At 42.7% G+C, this 26,916-nt stretch overlaps 1 protein-coding gene across 2 annotated transcripts in view; it reads left to right on the forward strand.

The window, feature by feature from the left end:
• Nucleotides 1–15: 15 nt before the first annotated feature.
• Nucleotides 16–26,916, forward strand: part of HSDL1 (hydroxysteroid dehydrogenase like 1) — a 37,362-nt gene continuing 10,461 nt past the window's right edge. Inside the window, exons 1-5 of one of the 2 annotated variants that reach the window (XM_070398634.1) lie at nt 16–103; nt 11,291–11,516; nt 12,180–12,625; nt 12,841–13,068; nt 19,365–22,313. In XM_070398634.1, coding sequence (XP_070254735.1) covers nt 11,297–11,516; nt 12,180–12,625; nt 12,841–13,068; nt 19,365–19,463 — 993 coding nt within the window. In that variant the 5' untranslated portion in view covers nt 16–103; nt 11,291–11,296 and the 3' untranslated portion in view covers nt 19,464–22,313. Of the gene's footprint in view, nt 104–11,290; nt 11,517–12,179; nt 12,626–12,840; nt 13,069–19,364; nt 22,314–26,916 lie in introns of those variants that run through there. The other variant, XM_070398635.1, reaches the window with a different exon arrangement.

Genomic DNA, 26,916 nt, shown 5'->3' on the forward strand with positions numbered 1-26,916 from the left:
GGTCACGTGGGAGCGCGGCCCGCGGCAGCTGCGGCGGCGGTGACGGGGGCGGAGTTCACGCGGGTCTGGTGGGAGCGGCTCGGAGACTGCGCCACCTGTGCAGGTACCGCAACCCCCTCTCTCCCCCCAACCCCGCGCCCGCGCCCGTACCCCAGATCCGCCTCGTACCCCTGGACGCCTGCGGGGCCTTGGCCCTCTTCTCCCTCCGCGCCCCACCACGCCCCCCGGGACCCGTGCTCTTGCGCGTCGCCCGCATCTCGGGCCCCTTCCTCCCTCGCGGACCTTAAACCTTCGCCCCAGCACCTCTGCCTCCAGACCCGTGTCCCCAGCCCCACAGCGCCCTTCCCCAACTCCACCCCGGCGTTGCACCCCAGAGGTCCGTCTCTGCTGGGCCCGTCCCCCCCGCCCCCCCACGCAAATCTAGGGCCCCACCCACCTCAAGCGCTGGGCACCCCCTCTCCCCCAGACTGTGACACGGTTGCTCCCCACGGAGCTCTGAAAAATCATCCCCTTCGTACGTGCTTCTTTATTCTCATTGCCAAAGGACTTGGTTTGAGTGGGATTTGTGGTCTTTGTTCTGAGAAGTAATTCAGAATAAGGTAGCGCTCAAAGAAAGGCCACCACCAGTTCCAAAGCGGTGGTCCTTAGCTCTGGCCTGCTGGACCCTGACTGCTGCTGGGGAGGGGGGTTCTGGAGACCAGTGAGGCTGCCCCTGCCCAAAGGAACGTGCAACCCCGTACAGCCCAGCAAACCCTGCAGCCCTGGTGATGCCAGCAGGATGCCCATCTGGGGGGTCTCTCAGTGGGGCCGCCAGCCAGCCAGGGTTCTGGACTTTCATAGACCTTGATCTGAATCCCCACCGCCCCATTCTTAGCTGAGAGCTCCTGGTATGTCTCTTTACCTCTGTAAGCTTCAGTTTTCCCATCTGTAAACTGGGGATGATTATAACACTGCCTTATATGGTTGATGAGAGAAAAAGTGAGCCGACAGGAATAAAGCATTTAGTCTTTTTGCATAAAGCCAGCTCTCAGTTTTATTTTTTAATGATATTATTTTAATTGATTTCAGAGAGAAAGGGAGAGGGAGGGAAGGAGGGGGAGAGAGAGAGAGAGAGAGAGGAATATAGAGAGAGAGAAACATCAGTGATGAGAGAGAATCATTGATCGGCTGCCTCCTGCACGCTCCTACTGAGAATCGAGCCCACAACCTGGGCATGAGCCCTGACCAGGAATCCAGCCAGGACCTCCTGGTTCATAGGCCCATGCTCAACCACTGAGCCACACTGGCCAGGCCCCACTCTGTTTTAACCCTGAGCACCACAAGTAGCCAATAGCTAACATTAAACACTTAATTATAGTGGCTAATCGCTAAAGCTTATTGATCACTTGTGTCTCCATCACTGTTCTAAGTGGTTTATGTGTATGACCTTATTTAATTCTCGTTATAATATTAGGCAGGAACTATTATCCCATGTTTATAGGTGATGTCAGGAAAGCTCAGAGGTAAAGTAACTTCACCTGCACCCAAGACACCCAGCTTGGGAACCCCGATTCAAATCCAGAGTCTTCAGTTGTTTGTGGTTTTAATCTCTACAATAATGGTCTAGGCCAGTGATGGCAAACCTTTTGAGCTCGGCTTGTCAACATTTTGAAAAACCCTAACTTAACTCTGGTGCCGTGTCACATATAGAAATTTTTTGATATTTGCAACCATAGTAAAACAAAGACATATATTTTTGATATTTATTTTATATATTTAAATGCTATTTAACAAGGAAAAATCAACTAAAAAAATGAGTTCGTGTGTCACCTCTGACACGCGTGTCATAGGTTCGCCATCACTGGTCTAGGCTGTGGTCGGCAAACTGCGGCTCGCGAGCCACATGCGGCTCTTTGGCCCCTTGAGTGTGGCTCTTCCTAGCCTTAGGAGTACCCTAATTAAGTTAATATCAATGTACCTACCTATATAGTTTAAGTTTAAAAAATTTGGCTCTCAAAAGAAATTTCAATCGTTGTACTGTTGATATTTGGCTCTGTTGACTAATGAGTTTGCTGACCACTGGTAGGGGCATGGTATTGTTTTTTAATTGAGATAAAAGTTAATAGCATAAGATTTACCATTTTAGCCATTTAAAAGTAAGTATACTTTTCATAAAAGCATATTCAGTGTGCAACCATCACCACTACTTAATTCTAGAACATTCCCATCCCTCAAAGAAATTGCACCCCATTAGTGGGCACTCCCAATTTTCCATTTCACTGTCCCCTGGCAACCCTAAGCTTTCTGTCTCTGTGGATTTGCCTGTTCTGAACATTTCATATAAATGGACTCATGGTATTTGGCCTTTTCTGTGTGGCTTCTTCCACTCAGCATAATATTTGAAAGGTTTGTCCAGGTTGTAGCACGTGTCAGTCCTTCATTCTCTTATCCATTGTGTGTAAGACCACATTTCCTTTAGCCAGTCATCTGTTGATGGACATTTGGGCTGTTTTCACTTTTTAGTTACAGTGAATGGTGCTACTGTGAACATGGCTCTGCAAGTTTTGTGTGAGCATAAGTTTTTAGTTATCTTCGGTACACACCTAGGAATAGATGCTATCATTTTAATTTCTACTTCACAAGTGGAAACCTGAAACTAAGGAGTATTGGATCTTGAATGAGCACTTAACTCAGCTTCTACTTAGTTTCCCATTAATTCAGTTTAGTGGTCTACTAAAAATTGGCAAAGGAAGGTAAGGAAATTCCAAAAAGTCATGATACACCAACAATAACTTGTCACAGTGCTGACACAAAGTTTGAGAAACTTCTTAAGATTTTTTCTCCTCAAGAATGAAATTTGAGCTTTTAATGTAAGGCAGTATTTATTAAATATTGTATAATAGCACCATGCCAGGTCCTGAGGAGGAAAATTAAAGATGGGTCTGATCCCAGCTTCACACCTTCATAAAGCTGAAGGAGAATTTCAGACTTAAATCAGAAGAACAAAACTGTGAACTCATTTGGAAAATATCTTTATAACCCGGGGCTAAGACAGGATTTCTGAAGTCAAACAGAAGCACAAACCATACAGAAAAAAGATTGATACATTTGACTACATTAAAATTAAGACATTCAGTTTATTGCATGCACTACAAAGAGACAAAACATACAGAGAACTGGTAACTAGAATATAGAAAGAATTCTTATAATTCTGAAACAAAAAGACAATAGAAATAAGGCAAAAGCAAGGAATAGGCATTTCATAGATGAGAAAATAGCACATAAACACTAGAAGAATGCCAGTCAACCTTGTTAGTAATCAGGAAATGTAAATTAAAACCATATGAGATCTCATTTCACAACACCCTGTGGGCAGAAGGTGAACTGTTGGACATTGCAGCCTTTGAGGAAGAGGCGGTGTGAACTTGCTGTTGGTGGGTGTGCAGAACGTTCAGCCACTTGGGCAGTGTCTCCTTGAACACTGGATGGCTTATGGCCTAGCAATTTGACTCTTAGGCTTATCTCTTCGAGAAACTTACACATGTGCTCAGGAGATGTGCATAAACATGTCCATGGCCCCTCTGCTTATAATTGTAAAGTAAAAACCAGCAAAACAACCCAAATGCCTGTCAGCAATAGAATGGATATATGAATATAATGTGTTTGTGCCGTGAGATAGTGTGCGGCTGTGAAAGGGTAACCAACAACCCCAGGATGAATCTTGAAAACAATATTGAGTGAAAGAAGTCTCCAAAGAATACATGCAGTGTGATCCCTTTATATAAAGTTCAAAACCAGGCAGAACTGAATACAATTATTTCAGAATCGAATCCGTGTTGGGGTAATAGTACAATTATTCAACAACAACAACATGGCAATGATTATGTCGGAATTTAGGCAAGTGGTCCCTCCCCCACCCTCAGGATGGCGGGAGGGGATATATGATCAGGGCAGAAGCAGATGGGGCTTCTGAGACTGGCTTTATTTGTGAAGTAGGGTTTTATGTGGGAGTTTTGTTTTATTGTTCTTTGAACTGTGCATAATATGTTTTACAACTTTTGTGTGTATTTTTCAATTTTTCTAAATTACAGAAAAGTTAATTTTAGTTAACATTTCCTGTTCTCAAAAGTCCTGTACTCTAGTTGGGGAACCAAGATAGAGGCAAGTTAAGTAGAATGCAGAGCAGTGGGGTAAGTGCCGTGTGGGTGAGCAGACAGAACTCAGAGGTGGGGTTCCTGCGGTGAGCGAGGAAGGAAAGGAAAGACACTTGTGGGCCTCCGGTTTACCCTCAGGGTCTGGGGGGTCATTGGTGCTCGTCAGTGAGTGCTAGGATTGAACTGGGGAGAAGGAAGGGGACTTGAACTGTTCTTAGAAGGACAGATAGGATTTGAGTGCTGAGAGCAAGGCAGATTCAGACTCTGTGTGAAGGAAGTAAGATTCCTATACAAAATGTTAATGAAAATAAAGTCCAAGCCCTGTAGCCTTACTGGAAAGTTTTACAGTACCGGCTGCTGACGAGCATGGCGAGGACCACCTCAGGTCTACCTCAGTCACTGAAGATCCTAGGAATCTCCGAGGCTACTTTCTGGTTCCTGAATACCCTTGAAGGTTTTGCGTTAAAGGGTATTGCAGGATTTTCAGCTTGTCTCTACTCTCCTAAAAATTAGACTGACCGTCTATCGTCTTTTCGCCCATCCATCCATCCATCCATCCATCTTATGGCACTGTAACAGATAACCACACACTTAATGGCTTAGAACAACACAGATTTGCTCTCTTACAGTTCTGGAGTCAGAAGTCTGAAATCACTTTCACGTGGCTAAAGTCAAGGTGGTCACTGGAGGCTCCAGGGGAGAATCATTTCCTTGCCTTTGCCAGATTCTAGAGGTGCCTGCGTTCCTTGACCTGTGACCCCTCTCTCCATCTTCAAATCCTGCAGCCAGCATCTTTAAATCAATCTCTCTCTGCCTCTCTCTGACTTCTGCTTTTGGTCACATCTCTGACTCTAACCATTCTTCCTCCTTTTAATAAGGATAAGTGGGATCACATTAGACCCACACGGATAATCCAGGATCATCTCCCCATCTCAAGATCCTTGACTTAATCACACCTGCAGAGTCCCCTTTGCTACATAAGGTGGCTTGTTTATGAGGTTTGAGCATTAGGCTGGGGGCATCTTGAGGGCCATTATTCAGAGGACCACAACACCTCGCTGGGGCTGCTTTGTCTTCTTCCCATGATACTTGCTTTATTTTCTTTGAAACATTTTGGCCCATCTGTCTTACGTTCTTTTACCATCCTCCCCAGGTGTCATTCCTTTGGATAGCCTGGTGATGTCTGTGTCTCAGCCAGGTCACTTTTCTCAGAATTCTTGATTTCTGAAGGTTATTATACAGGCATATGGTGGACCGGAACCCACAATATCTCCAAGGTGTGCCTGTAGTGGATTCGATTGCCCTTTCATTGCTGAGTTGAGTCAGCTAAACTGTAGGTCAGGCTAATGTTACAGGCCACGGCGTTGTGCTTTGAGGAGGTGACTTTGCTCCTTGGAGTTTTGGCCATAATTTTCCCATGACACTTATAGTTGCAAAAGTGTAAGGGGAGAGACAGAGAAACATCGATGTGAGAGAGGCATATCGACCAGTTGCCTCTGGCACACCCCTGGACAGGGTCGAGCCTACAACCGAGGTACATGCCCCCAACTGTAATCAAACCCCGGACCCTTCAGTCCATGGGCCGATGCTCCCACCATTGAGCCAAACAGGCTAGGGCGAGAATGCCACCGTTTTACCAAAGATAAACATGTACAATTGACATAATCACCCAAAGTTCATAGTTTACCTGGAGGCCCTTAAGTGTGTGATGAAGTAGCCCTGGTGAATATCGCCTTATCCAAGTAAAAAGTGCCTGACAGCTAACAGAGAATTGCCCTTCTTTTCCTATTTTGGGACCGTTCTGAATTACAGTTTTCCTGCTCACTATTTTCCTTATTATTTTATAGTTTCTCACTTGATGTTTTAGTTTTCTGTAGAGATAAGAAAACAAAGCTTTATAATAACTTTTAAAGTAGGCTGTAAAGGGACCAGAATTTTCCTGTGATTTAGTATTGCTTTCTAAGTAACAGATTTCTCAAAGTTTTAGACTAAATAGCTATCCACAGAGAAATTAACTAGTCAAAGCCCCAAAGCAGGTTAAATGCAGGTGTACCTTTCTTGATCGGCTTCTAGACTTAAATGTGTAATATACTCCTTTAAAACTGTTTCCATGAGCTTTCCTGGAATTCAGTGGCTTTGGGGGAAGTCCTGATTTTTCCTTTTATTAAAAAGACATTATTTTCCATCATGTACTTAAGGGTGGGGAAGAAGAGTGAGGGGATGAATATAAGGAATTTATAATTTCCTGTTATTTTCCATTTATGGTCTATCAAGGTGTGAACAAATGTATGAAAATGGTGTGTCTGAGGAGCAGTAAGGAATCAGTCACAAAGGCATGTGCTCTCAATCCAGCCTTGCTTCATCCCCATTTGGATGGACAGGGTTCAGGACTCCTCACTTCCTGCCCACACGACTATAGCCACCTCCACTGCTGCCAGTAAATTCCACAGCAAACCCAAGCAGCTCCTTCCTTTGGCCTAAGGGACTTACTCAAAAGAGCAAGGCCAAACACTTCCATTTGGCATAGGCATTTCACCATCTGGTCCCCCTCCTACCTCCCTTGCTAGTCCCAGGTGCACATCCTGTGCTGTAAGCACATTGAACTTGTCACCGTTTCCTGGCAGGCTGGACCTTTCACAGTGCCGGGCATGGCCTCCTCTCTGCCCAGGAGAGTCTTACACCTTCTTCAGCAGCACCCTCGCCACGTGTCATTGAATCACTTTGTTCATCTTTCAATGAATTCTGTGCACACAGGGTGGCAGGGACTCCTAGCTTACTTGGGCGGGTCCTCAGCATCCCACACGTAGTTTTCTTCGTTGTTGTTCTGGTAGTTTGATTCCACATAGACTTTCCTATAGATCAATGACTGTGTGTCTAGGCATCTATTGTCTATTATTCATAAATACATTGGTGTTTGAATTTATTGGTCTTCTGTGAATTTGGTTGGTGTGAGTCAGATCTTTCCAACTTGAGCTATTCTCTGGGGAATGATCAAGTTGCCTTCCTGTACCTCAGGACTGAAGACCAGACCTAGAATGCTGTCAGCCCTCTGATTCTCTGTGATTTAAAAAAAATACAATAATGATAACAGATGTTGAAGGTATTTGTCTATGGTGGAGCTATTGTGCGAATAGGTAGAGTTGAGAAGCAGGGCCAGCTGGGGTTGAAGCCCCTTGACACTGCTGTTCTCAACTCACCCCTGATGCGGGTGCGTCTCTCCTGCTGGACCTCAGCAGGAGGTCCCTGGTGGATTTTGCACATGAGGTTTTTCTTTCTGTAAAGGATCAGAGGAGTTTGTTTGGTGGTGCCCTCCGCAGTTGGGGAACAAGATGGTGTGTGGAGACGGAGAGCTAGATGGAAAAACAGCCTGGGAGCTGAGCTGAGACTGGGTAATAAAGTCTAATGCAGTAAACATGTGTTGAGCTCCTGCTCTGTGCCAGAGGCTGTGGAAGGTGCTGGAGAAACAGAGGAGTAAGATTTGGCCTCCGCCTTAGAGGAACTCGGCCTCCTGGGTGTAGTTCAAAAACAGAACGGTTATAACGCAGTGTCTAGGGTGGAAGGAGAGGGGAAAGGTGTACCAGAATTTCTTTTCATTTCCTCGTTCTTACAGCACCTGCCCCACTCACAGGCTAGAAGGGGCTCTTCCACATACCACAGGACACGTCCTCCCTGCCACCTCTGCCAGCTGATTAGCCAAGTGCTGGATACCTGAGCTCAGGTGGGCCAGCCAGACTCTCTGCCAGGAATTTGAAATAGAGATGCCAGGTTGCTGCAGTCATGTGGAAGTTCAAGTGCTCTGCAGGTGGATCACAGGAAGGTGGTTTGCAGAGAGAAAGACGAGGCCCAGGGGAAGCCCAGGTGGACACCAGGGGGAGAGGGAGAGAGGATGGCCGTGTCTGCCTCCTTTCCTGGGCAGCCGGCCTCTTCCTGCATATTGTGTCCTGAGCTCCTGGTGTCTGTGCAGAGCGCCCTCTCTCTCTAAGCCAGTGGTTCTCAACCTTCCTAATGCCGCGACCCTTTAATACACTTCCTCATGTTGTGGTGACCCCCAATTTCATTGTTACAAATTGAACATAATTAAAGCATAGTGATTAATCACAAAAACAATATGTAATTATATATGTGTTTTCCGATGGTCTTAGGCGACCCCTGTGAAAGAGTCGTTCAACCCCCAAAGGGGTCACGACCCACAGGTTGAGAACCGCTGCAAGCTATTGAGCAGGTTTGTCCCATTTGATGAATGTTCCTTAAGAAACACGGTGCGGGAGCTGGTTGCCATCCAGCCGAGCCTTTCACCAGACAGACGCTTTTGGCCTTCCTTATTCTTAGACGAGGAAATATTTTTCTGTATACACACACACGGATTCATGGCATAAGAATTTTTGCATTTTCTTAATTTTAAAAATCGTTGATACTAGTTTTATATAAAGTTTTCCCAGCTGAGCTATGAGGGCAAAAGAAAGGAATTTGTTTTGTGTTAGTTTTTGTTCGAAGATTGGTCTTAAGAAGAGACTGAGCCTTAAGAAGGCCCAGAACTGGAGGAGGAGGTAAGAGGAAAATCGGAGTTGTTAATGAGTAGAGCATAAAAATTGGGAAACTTCTTTGTAGTCAGGCATCTTTCAAATTCTTGAAAAAATAAATTGTATTTTGGGGGAAGATATTCAGTTTCCCATTAGTATGAGGTCATTGCATGAGGCGTATCAGACCTCCTCCTTTTTAGTTAGAATCTTGTTATATACGCTTTGTACAATTACCTTTCCCACACGTATTGCTTTGGTTGTAACCCATTAGATATTGATATGTGGTATTTAATTTTTCACTGGAAACATTGTTTTAACATCTTAGATATATGCCCACCTGTTATTTAGAAGAAAGGATTTAATATTCCAAGCATATAGTTTTTTGTCATAGTTTTATTATTTCTAATTTTATTACATTTTGTTTGAAAAGTACTAGTGCGTACAAGTGATTATTTTTTTGCATTTAATTTTTGCAATTCATGGCCTAGTATTTGATTAGTTTTGACAAATAAATCTCTTTATTTGATAAGAGATTATATCATTCTTGTGGGGCATTTAAGAACCCCCCTGCTTATCTATTTCTTCAGTTTTCTGTCATATTTTCTTTGTGTATTCTATTGATTTGTAATTTGGACTAGAAATGTTAATATTCAACATGTGTTCTAAGGTATATTCAATAATTTTAAACTATTTTATGTGCCTTTTAATCACAATACAGTGTCATCCTATATAATAAAAGCCTGATATGCTAAGTGTCTGGTTGTCTGGTCAGCCATTCATCCAATCAAAGCGTAATATGCTAATGATATGCTAAGGCTGCTCAACCGCTTACTGTGACGTGCACTGACCACTAGGGGGCAGATGTTCCAACCGGTAGGTTAGCTTGCTGCTGGGGTCCGGCCAGTCGGGGACTGAGCGAGATGGGCCAGACATGCCCTAGAGCCCTCTCTTGGTCCCTTCCTGGCTGGCCAACCTCCCGCATCCCTTCCCGGCCCCTATCATGCACCGGTGGGGTCCCTTGTCCTGGCCTGCGCCCTCTTGCAATTGGGCTGAGGGACCCCCCCCCCCCCCAACCAAGTGCATGAATTTCGTGCACTGGGCCTCTAGTTCTTATATAAACACATTCTATTTGTGGTTATTTTCTCCTGCTTAGTTGAGAACTTGAGTTGAGCTCACATTGTAATAAAAAGGGAGGGAATTCACTCATTCTTTCTTATACTTATGGCAAGTTATACTGCTATTTTGGGGTATTTTCTTAGTTTCAGGATTTGCTTTTTCTATTTCAATGGGATTTCTATAAAAGAGATTAAACTCAGATTAAACTGGCTTAAAATCAATTTTCTTTTATATAATACTAGAGGCCCGATAGAGGAAATTTGTGCAAGAGTAGGCCTTTGCAGCCGCAGTGGCTACCTCGATCCCTCCCTTGCAGCTGGGGCAGCTGCCTGGATCCCTTGGCTGCAGCCCTGGCTTCGCCCGGAAGGTTGTCCGGAAGGTTGTCCAGACGGCTGTTTGGTCGATTTGCATATTATGCTTTTATTATTATAGATATATTAATATATCTTGAATTAGTATATGCTGTATTCTTGTATTTGTGTATATCTGAGTTCTCTGTAATTTCATTGTAGTCTATTCTAGTCTGTTTGATATTTTGTCCCTCATTGATAGTGCAGTTGGATCAGTGGCTCCCCAGGTCGAATATAGGATGAAGTTCATCAACCTTGGTCATGCCTGCCTTTGTCTACCTCTGCAGGTTGTCTCTAATTGCAGGCATATGTATACCAGTTCATACGGCATTTAAAACTCTTTTGTTAAATGTCTGTCTCTTCTCCTAGCTACAATTATTTAACTCATCTTTGAGTCCTTAGCATCTGTCACAGAACATGGAATATAGTAGGTGTGCTATAAATGTTTGCTATGTGGGTACTCATAAGAGTTATATTGGACTCCTCTTTCCTCAAACATAAAGGGTCAAAGATAATGGTATACAAATTAACCTGGTAAGATGGAGGAGTGCTTACCCCATTCTCATTTGAGAAAACCACTTCTTTAAGTTTGGGGAGTATTTCTTTTCAAATATACATTTTTGGATATTATTTATGTAAAAGTTTATTAAAGCTTAGTTTTGCCTCACCTGGATTGTAAACTTATTGCAGCCAAGGCCATGTCTTAATTTTACTTCTATTTCTTCTTCTTCGTGTCTATGTGGGCAGTAGGCTCTCTGTACCTGCTGATTATGAATAAAGCAAAGAAATAAATGTCCTTCTCATCTGTTATATGAATTAAAGTCTGGGCATGTCATCATACTGAGCTTGAAGCTCTTTTAGGGCACAGAGCATATTGTGTTTATCTCTGTACCCACAGCATGTAGCACAGTGCCTGAATTTTAGTAGGAATTTGGTAACTCTTAGTAGTTGTGTTGACTAATCTCTTTGGAAGAGAAGAAGTTTATAAACTATAAGTGTTAATGAGATCATAACTTGCCTGGATCCATGGGCAACATGGATTTGAACTATGACTGTTATTGGAGTGCAAAATTATTCAGTTCTGATGTCCTCAGCTCTTTTTCTTCACTCAGACTGTGCATGTTCCTTTAACTTACTTAGCACAGAACTCCTCTGTTTCCCTTCCCTGCAGGCTGCCATGGCTGCCGTTGACAGCTTCTACCTCTTGTATAGGGAAATCGCCAGGTCGTGTAATTGCTACGTGGAAGCGCTAGCCTTGGTGGGAGCCTGGTATACAGCCAGAAAAAGCATCACTGTCATCTGTGACTTTTACAGCCTGATCAGGCTGCACTTTGTCCCTCGCCTGGTGAGCAGAGCAGATCTGATCAAGCAATATGGAAGATGGGCAGTCGTGAGTGGTAAGAAATGGGATTTCAATCCTTGTCTAATCTGAAATCTCCTGTTTGTGTTTTAAGTTGGGTATATTATTCAAGGAGTTACTAAATTTCATGGGAACTTGCTGATTTAAAAAAAAAACAACGTATTTTTTATTATGTTCACATTTTCTTACTGCCATCACCTTGGAAGAATCTTCCTTTGATTTTTGTCCTTATTCTGCTCTCTCTTATTCCCGGTATTGCTCCAGCCCCACCTTCCTACTCCTTGCTTTCCTTTTTGCTCTTTGTTTTGAAATTGTCCTTACAAACTGTCACCACGTTCAGAAAAGCTTTCCTTGTTTTAAATATTGTAATTTATCATTTCTCTTGTTTTAACTATCATTGTAATTTATCATTTCCTGGCACTTATTCAAGCCAGATATATGTTTGAAAACAGTTCCCTACTGTGTCTCATCAACTTGGTGAATGTAAAATAACTTTTCATCTACCTGTCAGGGTGTCTGGGAGAGTGTTTGATACATAATATGTATTTTCATATTATGACATTGTTCTTGACTAATCAGTATTAGAACTTGCTTTACTTCTAGTGTGATTCTTTCTCTGATTAAGCAGAAATGCTAAATGGGATATTTTAAAGATCTCACCATGAAATGAGTGTGCTCACTGTTCCTGGTTGTATTATAGGTGCAACAGATGGGATTGGAAGAGCCTACGCAGAAGAGTTAGCAAGCCGTGGTCTCAATATTATCCTGATTAGTCGAAACCAAGAGAAGTTGCAGATGGTTGCTAAAGACATCGCTGACACCTACAAAGTGGAGACCGATATTATAGTGGCAGATTTCAGCAACGGCCGTGAGATCTACGACCCGATTCGAGAAGCCTTGAAAGACAAAGACATTGGCATCTTGGTAAATAATGTGGGCGTGTTTTATCCCTACCCTCAGTATTTTACTCAGGTCTCCGAGGACAAACTCTGGGACATCATAAATGTAAACATTGCTGCGGCTAGTTTGATGGTCCACATAGTGTTACCGGGGATGGTGGAGAGAAAGAAAGGCGCTGTTGTCACTATCTCTTCTGGCTCCTGCTGCAAACCAACTCCCCAGCTGGCTGCCTTTTCTGCTTCAAAGGTAATGTATTCCTGATTGGAAATGAGATCTCAATGCAATAGGACATTTATTACAATGGTTTGGCCCAATCTGTTGAGCTCTTTGTCAGCAACTCATGTTTGCTAATGCTGTATTTTTTTTTTCCTGAAATGATTATAAGCAAGCCTCATTTTCTCCTGAATTTTCTTCCAAGTTCCAAAAAATTAAAAGTCTTTCTCTCTGCTCCTTTTTAACAGGCTTATTTAGACCACTTCAGCAGAGCATTACAGTATGAATATGCTTCTAAAGGAATCTTTGTGCAGAGTCTAATCCCATTCTGCGTGGCTACCCACATGACTGCCCCTGGCAGTTTTCTGCACAAGTGCCCGTGGTTGGTGCCTTCACCAAAAGTATATGCACATCATGCCGTTTCTACCCTTGGCATTTCGAAAAGGACCACAGGATATTGGTCCCATTCTATCCAGGTAACAGTATGCCTTCACTTTTGTAATTAGGTTAATGCAATCCTAAACCTTCCTAAATGATACATGGGAATCTGACTGAAGCCTCCGGCTGAAAGATGAGAATTGCTAATTCTGATTCTTAAACCTGACACTTTTTTTCTACCTCAGCAAAAAAAGTAAGGGTTTATTTTTAGGAAGTGGCCCACGCCTGAAGACAGGTGACCTAATGCTCAAAGATCTGGCTCCAAACCTGATACTGTTAATGGTTCTGGTTAAGTCACTAGATTTTCTTTTGTGGGATTATTTAGAGCATTCAAAAGTTTAACCTACTTGACATCTAAGAGATGAAAGGTGCTTCTTTAATATAAGTAGATGGTAGCCATATAAAATACTAAGAATTTAGATGAGAATTTAAAAATGCAAACATTCTAGTAATGCTTGAGTGGGTACCTCTAAGTCAACAATATGATCAAAAGACATAAAGCCACAAAGGTCTATTTCATGTAACACAGTTGTCACATCTCAGTAATCTCAGTATATTCTTGGACTCATTTAAGAAGCGTAGAATTTTTTATTTTTTAGTTTGTTCTTCAGGCATGACAAAGACTTGGGTCTTTAGTGTTTTAAAGAATAACTTTGTTAAATATTTGAAAATTTGAATCTAAGTATTAGAGAACTCATAATGATTTATTATAATAGACACCTGTCTCTTTATCTGGCATAATAAGTAGTGTACCCTAATTTAGAATTCTTTTTTCTTTAATATGTAGAATTTTCTTAAATTACCAGCAGATATTTGGGGAACTCTGTAATAAAGATTATCAAATTTACCAATACCAAATAAATAGATAAGTAAATCAAGCGTGAATTTTTACTTTTCTCAAAAGTTTTGGCTATAAGTTTTTTTTTTAAATAAGAAGCAATTTTATTTAAGTGATTATTTCCAGGTCCTTAATTACTGGAGAAAAGCAGAGAAACCTAAAATAATTTTCCAAGCTACTGACCATGAAGTTTCCTAAGAAATGAAGATACAATAAAGATGATGTTTAGATGCAGTAGATATTTTGACTGCATTTATAAAACACTAGCATTTTAATTGCAATTATACTTTATTCACATTGATGGGCTTTTCTGGAGAATGTAGATTTTTTTTTCTGTCAAGAAATCCTATTAGTTTTTTTTTTAAATAAGAAGCAATTTTATTTAAGTGATTATTTCCAGGTCCTTAATTACTGGAGAAAAGCAGAGAAACCTAAAATAATTTTCCAAGCTACTGACCATGAAGTTTCCTAAGAAATGAAGATACAATAAAGATGATGTTTAGATGCAGTAGATATTTTGACTGCATTTATAAAACACTAGCATTTTAATTGCAATTATACTTTATTCACATTGATGGGCTTTTCTGGAGAATGTAGATTTTTTTTTCTGTCAAGAAATCCTATTAAGCTAATTTAATTCCTAAAATAGTTTTCTATAGAAAACTGTTTGAATTTTCCAGTTTTTTCTATTTTCATTTTTATTTTACTCAAATTATTTTCAACATTATTAATTTTTTTTTTCAGTTTTACAACAGATATTTGATTCATTAGTAGCTGTTTTGTCCATAGCAGTTTTCTCTGGTAGCTTTTGCTGTCGTGACTTTTTCTTTTCATTTTTTCTCTTAAAATATATTTTTATTGATTTCAGAGAGGAAGGGAAAGGAGAGAAACATCAGTGACGTGAGAGAATCATTGATCCGGTGCCTCCTGCACACCCCCTACTGGGGATCGAGTCAGCAACCTGGGCATGTGACCTTGACTAGAATCGAAACCAGGACCCTTCAGTCCTCAGGTCAATGCTCTGTCCACTGAGCCAAACCGGCTAGAGCATGACTTTGCTTTTATAATTATTTTCTCTGACTCCATTTTTCTCAGATTGCAAAGATCTAAATTTTGTCAAGGTTTCAATTTCTGTCTTTAGCTTATAAAAAATTTACTGTGTGAAGTTTGCTATGCTAAACATACCATGAAAAGTTTTGTTTTGTGCTGTTTATTCCAGTTAGTCTTATATGTTATTAATTAAATAAGAATGATGGGCTGACCGTATTTCTTGACAAGATAGGCGAGAGATTGAACATGAGGGGTTGAAGGAAAGGAAGAAACACATTCTCAGGTTTTTGGTTCCAGAACCTCCGTGGTGCCACTTACTCAGGTAGCATGAGAGGAAGAGGTCAGGCCTTGGAGAAACAATACGAGTTTTACACATGCTGGATTTGGAGGGTCTGGGAAATAGTTAAGAGAAGTGGAGTCGGCAGCTGCATAGGTGGGAGCTCAGGTGAGAGGTTTGTACGGAGGTATAGGCTTACTGGTCATCAGCGTTTAGCTGGATGATACGCTGTGGGGTTGGTGATATTATCCAAGGAGAGTGTGTAGAGGAGAAAAGATGGCCTGGTCAGAGACTCAAGGAACTCCAGCATTCCAGGGAAGGTGGACTGAGAAGGGCAGCCAGCGAGGTCAGTAGGAGAGGAGGAGAGTGGAATATGGATGTGAGGGTTAGAGATAGTTTTCAGGTGGAAGGCATAGTCATCAGTGTCACATGGTGCCATTTGGCCCATAGCATAAGGACCAACATGTGTCTGTTGGGTTTAGAATCTTGGAAATCCTCGATTAAAGCAGTTTTGGAGGCATTTTAGGGAGCAGCTGCATTACAGTCGGTAGGTGACTATAGAGAAGTTGGGGATATGGAGACAGTGTGCTCAAGATTATAAGGCTGTAGCCTGGCTGGTGTTGCGCAGTGGTTGATCGTCAGCCTATGAACCAAGAGGTCACTGGATCAGTTCCCAGTCAGAGCACATGCCCAGGTTGTGGGCTTGATCCCCAGTAGGGGGTGAATCAATGATTCTCATTATTGATATTTCTATCTCTCTATCCCTCTCTCTTTTTCTCTCTCTAAAACCAATAAACATATACTTTGGGAGGGGGGAGAATATAAGGCTCTACAGACAGTGGATTGGGTCCAAAGGAAGGAATTCTCTTTGCTATTTAATCTATGCAAATCAGCAGTGACTTGACTGTAATTTAATGCTGGAGGAATGGGGTAAGTGGAGAAGAAAGAGCTTAGAGACGGGAGAAAGGGGTTGATTCCTGGAAGTGGGGGAATAAGGCTGAAAGCACAAGTAGAGGGGAAGTGATGTGAACTTTGGAAACAATTAGAAAGTGAAGAAGGAGAGAGGAGAGGCTGGGAGTCCACTTAGAAGTTGAGAAACCCGGTCTGATGGCTCCTGTGAGGTGAGGGTGAGGTGGAGGGAGTGCGAGGCTGAGAGAGTGAAGTTTGAAATAATAATTGTGAAGAAAGGGGAGTGAGGTACCTGGGGACCCATCAGTGGATGGCTGAGCAGAGAGGAGGCCTGAGTGATGGTGGGCCTGAGAATCAATGGTGCCTTCAGCTATGCGGCTTTTCTCTAGCAGCTCTCAGCACATTCATATGCATCTATTACCCGCCTTGAAGCCACTTCAAAGAGGGCGTCAAAAGTAATTTCACAGAGAACATTTCTGAGTTTGTGTGAACAGAGGTTATGTTTGACAGGCTTGCACAGAGGTTAGGGAGCAGGTTTTCTCACCCCTGACCCCTGCCTCAGCCTTCCTTACACATGTCTTCATTTCCTTACATGCCTGTGAAACAGCATTTCTGAACAGGAGCATTAGAACTGACTCACAACCATGACATCTTTGCTTTCTCTCATATAATGTAGCAATTGCATCTTACGTGTATTATGCTAGTTGTCTTAATAAAGATTTGCAAGCAAAACTAAAAAAAAATGATTTGGACTTTAAAAACAGCTAGAAAGGAGTCAAATGTATTTGTGTTCATTGTTCACTAGTTATTAATGTTGATTTGGGAGCATTTCTTATTTCCAGAAGTGGCATTAGGCAATATTCAGTTGTCAACTTTGGAACACATAGTAAGCCGGACAGAAAAAGGAGGGCCTTTCCTTTATAGCTTTCTGTTTGTGATCCTTGACATAAAGGCCAGAAACATGCTGGTACGTGTGTGGCTGAAAAAACAGTTCATTTGACAACTTGAGCAGTGAGTTTCTTGCCTGTGAACATGGAGACTGTGTTCCAGATGACAGGAAAGCTCCGGGGAAAGGGGAGTAGAGTGGGAGAATCTGAGCTCTCCGACTGGCTCATGGTCCTTTCTGAATGTCTACCTACTTGGGATGTATTTGTTCACACATACGCTGTGTGTTGCTGTTGGGAAGAGAACACATGGCATGGAGGGGAGTGGTGGAGCTCAGTGGAAATGAGAAGCCCCTTGGGCTGCATATTGAGATGTGGGTGAGGGTCCGGGAGCCAGGCTGACACTGTGGCGGAGGAGGACCAGCTCCACTCTTAGGCCGGGACACTGGTCAGGAGTCCTGAGCATGCCCAAAGCCTTACAGAACCCGAAACCCACCCCTCCTCTCTCTCTCTCTCTCTTTTATTAAATACATTTTATTGATTTTTTACAGAGAGGAAGGGAAAGGGATAGAGAGTTAGAAACATCGATGAGAGAGAAACATCGATCAGCTGCCTCCTGCACACCCCCTACTGGGGATGTGCCCACAACCAAGGTACATGCCCTTGACCGGAATCAAATCCGGGACCCTTCAGTCCACAGGCCGATGCTCTATCCACTGAGCCAAACTGGTTAGGGCGACCCCTCCTCTCTCTTGTAGACACACTCACACTCGCACCCTCCTCTTCACTGTGGCCCTGCTCTGCAGTTTGGAGTGCCAGAGACTTGCCATTCTTTCCTGTGACGGTTGTTCCTGAAATAGGCGACGAGTCAGCCCCTTTAGTCTGTCTGTCAGTACCCAGGGGATGAAATTCTCCCCTTCTCTTCCATTAGCTCTCTCCACCAAGCTCTTTCCACCTGCTTCCCAGGAAGCTAAAAACCTCATTGGGATGAGCTAGACAAGATGAGCCAGTGACATCTCCAAGTGCAGCACCTTAGGAAACTGTGAAAAACACCTTGATGCTGGTCCCCCCACTATAGACAGTGGTCATGGATGGACATTGAAAACAAGCAGATTTTTAGATGCCGATTCTTTCTCCACTGAATAAAGACTGAAAAAAAAAGTACTTTGAAGGGGGATCCAGTTATCTAGTCTGTCTCAGGTGTCTATGTGTTTGTGACACTACTTACTGGGTCCTCCTCTGGGACCAAAAGCTGACTTCTTTCATCTCCTTGGATTCAGAATCTTTTGCTTTAAGACAGCAGCTCCAAGGAGGAATATCCAAGCATTTTCCTCCATGAAATCCTAGCTGTTTAAAGAAGTCCAAAGAGACCTTAGTCCTTCCCCCAGAAAGTTACCCATGGCTCCAGGCCAAATACTGGGCTCCTGTCTCTGAGGTGGTTTGGAGCTTCTGTGGAATCTGCTGTGAGCAGCTGTGGTTCCGACTGTCTTCCTGCAGTTCACCATACTGGGACCCCCTCCTTATTTGGTGTGGTTCCCTGGAGCTGCAGAGTAACCCAGACTAGAATTTCAGCACTTGCTGGGGGTCTGCCCATTTCCCTTTCTTAACATGCAAAGTGTTAGAACTTTCACGCAGTATAACGTTTATACTGACAAACGTGCCACTGTAGTGCAGGGTGTCTCCACCTCAGCACTATTGGCATTGGGGTTGGATAATTGTTGTGGAGCTGTCCTATGTGTTATAGGATGTTCAGCCCATCCTTGACGTCTGCCCACTGGATGCCAGTAGCACCACCACTCCAGTTGTGACAACCAGTAATCTTATAACCCTGGTGGAGGGGGAGCAAAATGGGCCTGGTTGAGAACCTGGTAGCAGAACAACATCAGCTGGACTCCCTGGATCCCCAAGCCATCCTCATCACATCTCAAGACAGTGTACTAGGGTCCTAGTGTTGTTTATTCAGTTTTCTTATTTAACTTGGCTCCATTCTGCCTCTCAAACCTGTTTGCTCACATAGCACTAACGTTTATCTATTACAGCTGCCTTTCCTTCTGGAAAGAGTTTATAATTCTTAAGCAAATTAACACACTATTCTTATCAAGTAATGATGGAATCCTATTATTGCATGTAGGTGTGTCCCTCCTCATTAGAGAAAGGGGATGGATGGGTTGGTGATCATGTTTCTATTCCCATAGGTCTAACATATGGTCTTATGCTAAGGAGGTGCTAAGTACAGTAGCACCTAAAGTCTTTTTCCTTTTTAGTATTTAAAGTGATAAGTGATATTTGTTGGATTAAATAAGATGCTGATCTGTACATTTCAGTGTCAGTGGCTTTGGGTTCTAATCTTTTAACCTTTTTCTCTTCCATTTTTAGTTTCTTTTTGCACAGTACATGCCTGAATGGCTCTGGGTGTGGGGAGCAAATATTCTCAATCGTTCTTTACGTAAGGAGGCCTTATCCTGCAAACCCTGAAGCTGGATGATGGTTTGGGACGCTTTGCCAAGTCATGGGAACCTACAGTATTCTGACATTTGGAAGAACACATTTAATTTATCTTCTGTATTTTCTTTTATTACTGATGACTTAGCATATTGTTGGCTCATCATTTGCAAAGCAAACATAATACTTGTAGAGAGTGTTGTGGAAAAACTCAAGGGCCAAATGGATGGCACAGAGTAAATAATGACTGAGGCACAAGAACTGATTGAGGAAACTTAAATTTCAATGCTTTTTTCCCCTAAATTGTTCAAAAGTTGTGTGGTTTATGTTGTTCTAGGAGCTACAGCAATCTGGTACTGAAATATACATGACTTGTGACCTCTTAAAATTTCAGATGGTATTTTTAAGGGAAATTATGTCAGTAGGTGAATTATAGTATTGGTTTTCAAATGTTCATCAGGAAAGACTATTTAAAAGTGTTATTTTATAAGATGGCTGGTATGATTAACAGTAGAAATCTCTGTGTGTTAATATTGTGTAGCTCTAGTTGTCTATCTGTATATGAAAATGCTGCTTTTTAACTGATATTTCATTAGAGAACCATATGTTTATGGATGTGTGTATCTGGGTAACTTTATGGATAAGTTACTAAAATTTTTTTTTTTGTTAAGCTGGTTTAATGTGGAACCTTACAGGGTATTAAAGTTCTAGATTATTTCTCTTTATACTAAACAATCTTACCCAATTTTGTGCTATTGGCTTGCCAAGTATAATATTACTTACACCATCTGTTTTTTTAACCTACCATGGAATTAATTCATTCCTAGATTTGGACGTGTACTGACTGTCAGTAATCTGTTGATTTATAATTATTGTGGATAAGTAGTGATTTCTTAGCCTATGACCCATTTTATAACTAAAATTTAGCCCTATAGAGCTTGTTATATCTGGTTTTCATACACTTTTCTATGTAATATTATTTAATTCCAGTAGCATTATTGGTGTAAACATCAAGTATTTATGAAGTTAGTAGTTAAAATATGGACAAATGTGTGTGATATGTATTGTATCTGTTGAAATAAGTTAGAAGCTCATTCTTGGTTCCTGTAATTACTTTATGCATTATAGTGAATAGTTTTATTGGTGTGAAGGTAATTATGCATAGCCCCCCACAATATGGGTTAGCATTGAAAGCTACTGTGAAATGTTTTTGGTTCAGGTCCTATAAAGCCAAACATTTTGAGGACCACATACGTAGTGCTTGAAGTGGTAAATCACTGTATGGATATGACTGTGTGCAAAGTAAAAATTTGGAGTTTAATATTGGGACACTGATGCAGAAGCTAGTACATTTTTTAAATCAGGACTTTTATGGAATTGTTTTGAGATGATGTTCCATTATGAGTAGGTCTAAGCATGCTTTCATGTTATGCTCACAGTTTTGCCAGTGACATCGCTTCAGTATTTTCAGATGTGACTTTGACTCAGTTCAGAAGCTCTTCCACTTATAGATCATGCCTTCATCACATAAGAGGAAGACATTCAGATGTGAAAACATATACACTAATGGCACTACATAACACTAAAGGTATTGATGGAGTTAGTTTAGAGCCTTTATTTGGTTACATTTGACATTTTCCCTCACCCAACAATTATGGTCATTAAGACTAGAAAAAATTTGATGTCCTGCCACATTGACCTGAACTTTGACATGTAATAAGCAGCAGCAATGTAATGTAAAAAGTACCATATTTATACCTGTGTTATGTGGTACAGCAACGTCTTATATTTATAGATTAGGTATTGAATCATTGTTACCTGATGAGAATAAATAAACCATGTCAGTGATGTTTTAAAAATTCTTTACTTGGCAGGACGTTTGTAAATAAGCTTATTGGTGCAAAGTTAGTGAAAGATCAAAACCAAGAATCTTCCTTAGGTTTTATGTTTCATAAAATACTTTTTCCCAGAGCTCATTTTAGAGTAATAATTGGACCACTGTAGATAGGGTTTCTTTTTTTTTTCTTCTTTTTTAAAAAAAATATTTTTATTTATTTCAGAGAGGAAGGGAGAGGGGGAGAGAGATAAAAACATCAATGATGAGAGAGAATCATTGATCGGCTGCCTCCTGCACCCCACACTTGGGATTGAGCCCAAAACCCAGGCATGTGTCCCGACCAGGAATTGAATCATGACCTCCTGGTTCCTAGGTCAGCACTCTACCACTGAGCCATACTGGCCAGATCTAGATGGATTGTCTTACTAAGAATGGGGGAAATAACCTTTGAAACAATGGGTGAACTGAAAATTTAACAATGAAAGTGGTTGCTTCTTCCTTTGGAAGAGGTTTTGCTCCATATATTTGTGAATGGATTGTCTGGAATGAGGGATACATTTTTTTCCCCATAGAAACAATTACTTAAAAATTGTAAAAACTTAATTTATGGATGCAACTCAATAAGAGCAGGTAATTAGGCAAGGAAATTGTACATATGCATGTCTTTTGAAAATATTAGGTTGGTTTCTTCATCTCATTCTTCTGATAAGGTAAGATGAAGGTTTTAGTCATTGACTTTGGCAACATGGAGATCGATTGGTGGGGATGAAAGGGAGATTGTAGTGAGTTCAAGAAAGAGTGGGGAGGACAGGAAGACAGCAAGGAGAGACAGCTCTACTGAGGAGTGTTTTTGTTTTGTTTTAACCTCAAGTTACTTAAAATCTTGTCACATTTGGGAACCAGAGGGTTTAGGTGGTGTCCTGTCTTTGACATTGCGTGACCTCCGAAACAAAGACCAGTCTCACCGTGTGTCTGTCTCAGTATTGGCTAAGCTGTTATTCTTTAAAATAACATTTAGTTTAAATAAAGATTTACCTTCCATGGAATTTCGAGTGCTTTATTACACACATGAAGCATGGGTTTAGGACAGCCGTGGGCAAACTACGGCCCGCGGGCCGGATCTGGCCCGTTTGAAATGAATAAAACTAAAAAAAAAAAAAAAAAAAAAAAAAGACCGTACCCTTTTATGTAATGATGTTCACTTTGAATTTATATTAGTTCACACAAACACTCCATCCATGCTTTTGTTCCGGCCCTCCGGTCCAGTTTAAGAACCCATTGTGGCCCTCGAGTCAAAAAGTTTGCCCACCCCTGGTTTAGGACATTAGAACCTTGAGTGGTGGAAAACCGGGAGACCAGGATGCTGTGGTTCTCCGCCTTTCTTGGTGGATTTCTCAGCCATCTGTCTCATGTCCGAGTCCCCTTCAGTTTACAGGGTTCCAAGGAGCTGGCAGTATTCTTCACTTCCCTGTTTTTGGGCTTCACTGTCACATGACAAGGATGTTTGCAATGCACTAGCCTACCTTAGCCCCTGACACTTGGGCTATGCATTCAATGGTACAGTGACTTAAAGGGCCCTTAAAAGAACCCTGGCCCAAATCAATTTACCCCAAATTAGAACAGTTAAACTTAAGATCAAGTGCATTAATCATGGCAGCAGGGAGTTCTGCTTAACTTTGAGCATCTCAAAACGGGGGAATGGGGAGGGGGGAACTGTTTCACCAGATGTGGATTGGTTTAGATGTAACCACCACTGTTTACTGGACATATTATGACTCCAGCTTTGTATGTTTTATTTAACCCTCCTATGAGGTAGGTATTAATATCTTTGGGGGGGTGTAGGAAGGTGAGGTATAAAGAACAAGTACAACTTGCCCAAGATCACAAAGCTAGCAGGTGATTCTGTATCCCCTATATTAAACCAGTTTGTTAAAGGGAAGATGAAGTGCTGTGACATTTCTGGTCATATTGGTCCTATGCAGCATTAGCATGCTTTGGTGGAAAGCTCAAGCAAGACATAAGCAGTTTATCTGACTACATAGCACATCCTTTTTCATTGGCATTACCTAAAGTATGTTTTCCGTTCCCCAATTGTGCCCAAGCCAAGTGTGGGCCACTTCAGCATTTCTACAGAAAACAGCCTGTGATCCCCAGTATTGAAATCACCCACGCATTTTGTGGGGGGAGGCAAACTTTTGATACTTGTTTCTTTGAAGGGGTAACACTTGGTATTATCGGTCCAGGCAGGGCGGAAAGGAGCCGGGAGTGGAGCAGACAAGATTTGGGGCAGGGGTTTCGCCTGTCAGGGTGAGAGGGAGACAGGTAACTGACTCACGGGTGACTGCTCCGCCCGCTGCCATGTCGGTGAACGGGTGGGGGTTTGCAGAGTTGGTGCCGCCCGAGCCTCGCTCTGGACCCGGACACCTATAGGCCCCAAGAGGAGAGCGTTGGATACAGCCTCAGGCGTTTATAGCAAATGCTGGCTACGGGGCACGATCCGTCAGGTTGGTTGTCCGCAGGACAAGGGCCAGCGTGGCTGCTTTCGTGCCTGTGCCTGTTCCCTAAGGTCCTGACCCCAAAGCCCAGCGCATCCAAGGACAGGTGCCGCTACTAGGGCAGAGCAAGACCTACGGCCTGCAGCCCCGCCCCTCCCCCAGGGCCGCAAACATCGCGAGACTGTCGTTCGTCTTCCGGCCCAGACCCTGCGGCCCTCGGCGTCTGGAGTGCGCACGCAGGCCTCACGCAGGGTACGCACAGCGGGCGGGGCTGGTGTTCTCAGCCGTCGGTCTCCCCGTCCCATGGCGTATTCTCGCGAGAGTTGGGAGTAAACAGCCCCGAATGGAGACTCGAGGTGTGTTCGCCGCGGAGGAGCCGTCATCCTGGGCCCTCCGGACCCGAGTGTGAGGCAGCAGCAGGTACGTCAGGAGGCCCGCTCCCCGAGTCACCGCATCTCCCGATCTGCGCGGCTGTCGGCGCGTGCTGAGGTGCTCCTCGCGCCCCAGGCCCCGAGGATGGGGGTCTGCGCTGGCGGTGGCTGGGGCCTCCCTGCGACCCTGGACCCGCGGGGAGCGGACCCGGGTTGTGGGGCGCGGGCCTGGGGCGTGCGGTAAAGCCAGGCATTTAGACGCACCGGCTCCACAGCGTGCTCGGCGGTAGGAAATGAGCAGACCCCTCCGCTCGCCAGACCCCGCCTGGACTTAACCGGCTGTTGTCCCTGCCCGGCCTTTTCTGCGTGTTTACCCGGTGTGGTAGCTGGCCCAATTTCATTTTCTTATGTGAAATAAGCTTTAACAGAGTGAAACAATATGCCGGGCTCTGACCCTCAGCCTCCGGACGTCCCCGAGTGCTAGGTATACTCCAGAGGGTTCTGGTGTCAGACTTTCAGTGACCGCAGAGCTTTGCCGCGCCGAGTCTGTGCACCCTGCTCCGCTGATTTTCAGACATGCAGTGTAAGAAGCTCGTGGGCAGGGGGGCCCCGAGGTTCTTGGGTTTACTTGGAACCAGCATGCCTTCCAGATCTGTCGGATCTTCAGGTCTGGCCGTGCCCTGTCATGATGTGCTTCCTGTGACTGTTACAGATCAACATCATTTTTATTAAGGTGTTTACCCCTTGTTTTTGTTAGAGCCACTGAGAATCTTGGCCTGTTTGTGCGTGCAAATTAAGTTCAAGATTTACATTTACCTTAAGAAACTTCCAAGTGAGATAGAGTGACATAAGATCCGAATTGAACTCCGGAGCATTTAGTTTCCTATGGTCCTTCAGTCTGAACTGTGCTAGTAAGTAGCTCTCTGACTTCAAGGTCTCATTCTGTAAAAGTATCAAAACGAGGGGCCTGGGGAACAGTGATTCTTCCAAACATTTTTTATCTTTTAATGTAAGAGCTTTGTTAAGGTAAAATTTACATGCTGCAAAATTCACCTGTTTTAAGGTACTGATTCATTGATTTAAAAAAAAATCAAATATTGAGTTGTGTAATCATAACCACAATCCATTTTTAGGACATTTCTATCACCCCAAAAAGATCCCTGGTGCCCATTTGTAGTCACTACTCATTTCTAACTTGAGCCCCAGATCACCACTAATCTTTCTGTTTCTCTAGAGCAGCGGTTCTCAACCTGTGGGTCGCGATCCCTTTGGGGGTTGAACGATCCTTTCACAGGGGTCGCCTAAGACCATCAGAAAACACATATATAATTACATATTGTTTTTGTGATTAATCATTATGCTTTAATTATGTTCAATTTGTAACAATGAAAATACATCCTGCATATCAGATATTTACATTACCATTCATAACAGTAGCAAAATTACAGTTATGAAGTAGCAATGAAAATAATTTTATGGTTGGGGGTCACCACAACATGAGGAACTGTATTAAAGGGTCGCGGCATTAGGAAGGTTGAGAACCACTGGTCTAGATTTTTCTTTTCCAAATATGTAATTGATTCAGGTGGTATCATACCTTGTGTCTGGCTTCTTTAATTTAGTATAATATTTTCAAGGTTCATCCATATTGTAGCTTGTGTCACCATTCCTTTTTATGGCACAGTAATATTCTTTTTTATGGATATAAAACATTTTGTTTATTCATTCATACAAAACACCTTTTGCAAATAAAATTTTATTTTATGTTCCCGTGTATGATGCACATGGCCAGAGGCCTTCATTGGAAGGGGTGTGTGGGGATGGGGGTGGGGGGGGGCGGTGTGACTCCTGTCTACTAGTTCTCTCCATTGCATTCCCCAAGCAACTGTTATCCGATCAAGAGTTGCTTGTATCTATGAAAAAAAAATTCTAATTAAGTGCTTGAAGAGCTCTGAAGCACCTATGGGTTCCCTTCTAGTCAAGAGGTGTTTAGCATTCCCTTCAAATTCACATGTTTTTTATTCCATTTTCTATCATTCTGGTTGTAGGTCATTCTTGCCTGCTGCCTCTTTATTTTTGTGGCACAAATAATTAAAGTAACAAGAACTAGGAGGGCTGAAGACTTAGGTGAACTGCACATGACTCCCATTAGTGCTTTAAGCAGGGTTTGAGGGTGGAGGGATTTGCAACTACCTCTTTGCACTAGGAGAGAGTTGAGACATTGCTTATATTTTATTGGAAAGGCTTGACAACTCCATCTCTTGGTGACTTGAAATATTAAGAATGCGAAGCTAGACCTTTATTTGGTGTTTGGGTAGGGGACCTTGGTCTCTTACAGTGTTTTTGCCTGAGGAGGTGGTTAAGAGACACTTAAGTTGATTTTTCCTTCTCTGTTTTCCTCATCAGTTTTGATGTGCTGCAGAAATCTGTTAGCTAGATTTATTCATCTTGACAATGTCTTTTTGCTTAAGGAAATGAGTTTAAAGTAAACTGAGGAAAGTACTGAGTTTGGGGGTGCCTCATGTGTGGGCTAGCCAGTATTAGAGGAATGAAGGATAGGACACGGGAGCAACATGTGTGAAAGACTAGGCAATAAAGACGGTGTAGACCAGGATTTTTAAACTTGAGCACTATTGACTCTGGGCTGAATTATATGTGTTCTTTCCCCCTCCCCCCTTACCAATGGGCAGACTGTGCTAGGAGGAACCAGTTCAACCAGGTGTAAAAACACACCTTTTTAAAGACAGTATGGTCTGGCATCACTTAAATGCCAGCTTATTAAA

The sequence above is a fragment of the Myotis yumanensis genome, unplaced genomic scaffold, assembly GCF_028538775.1.
Source record: "Myotis yumanensis isolate MYYU_CA2020_CCGP unplaced genomic scaffold, mMyoYum1.0.hap1 SCAF_18, whole genome shotgun sequence".
NCBI lineage: Eukaryota > Metazoa > Chordata > Mammalia > Chiroptera > Vespertilionidae > Myotis > Myotis yumanensis.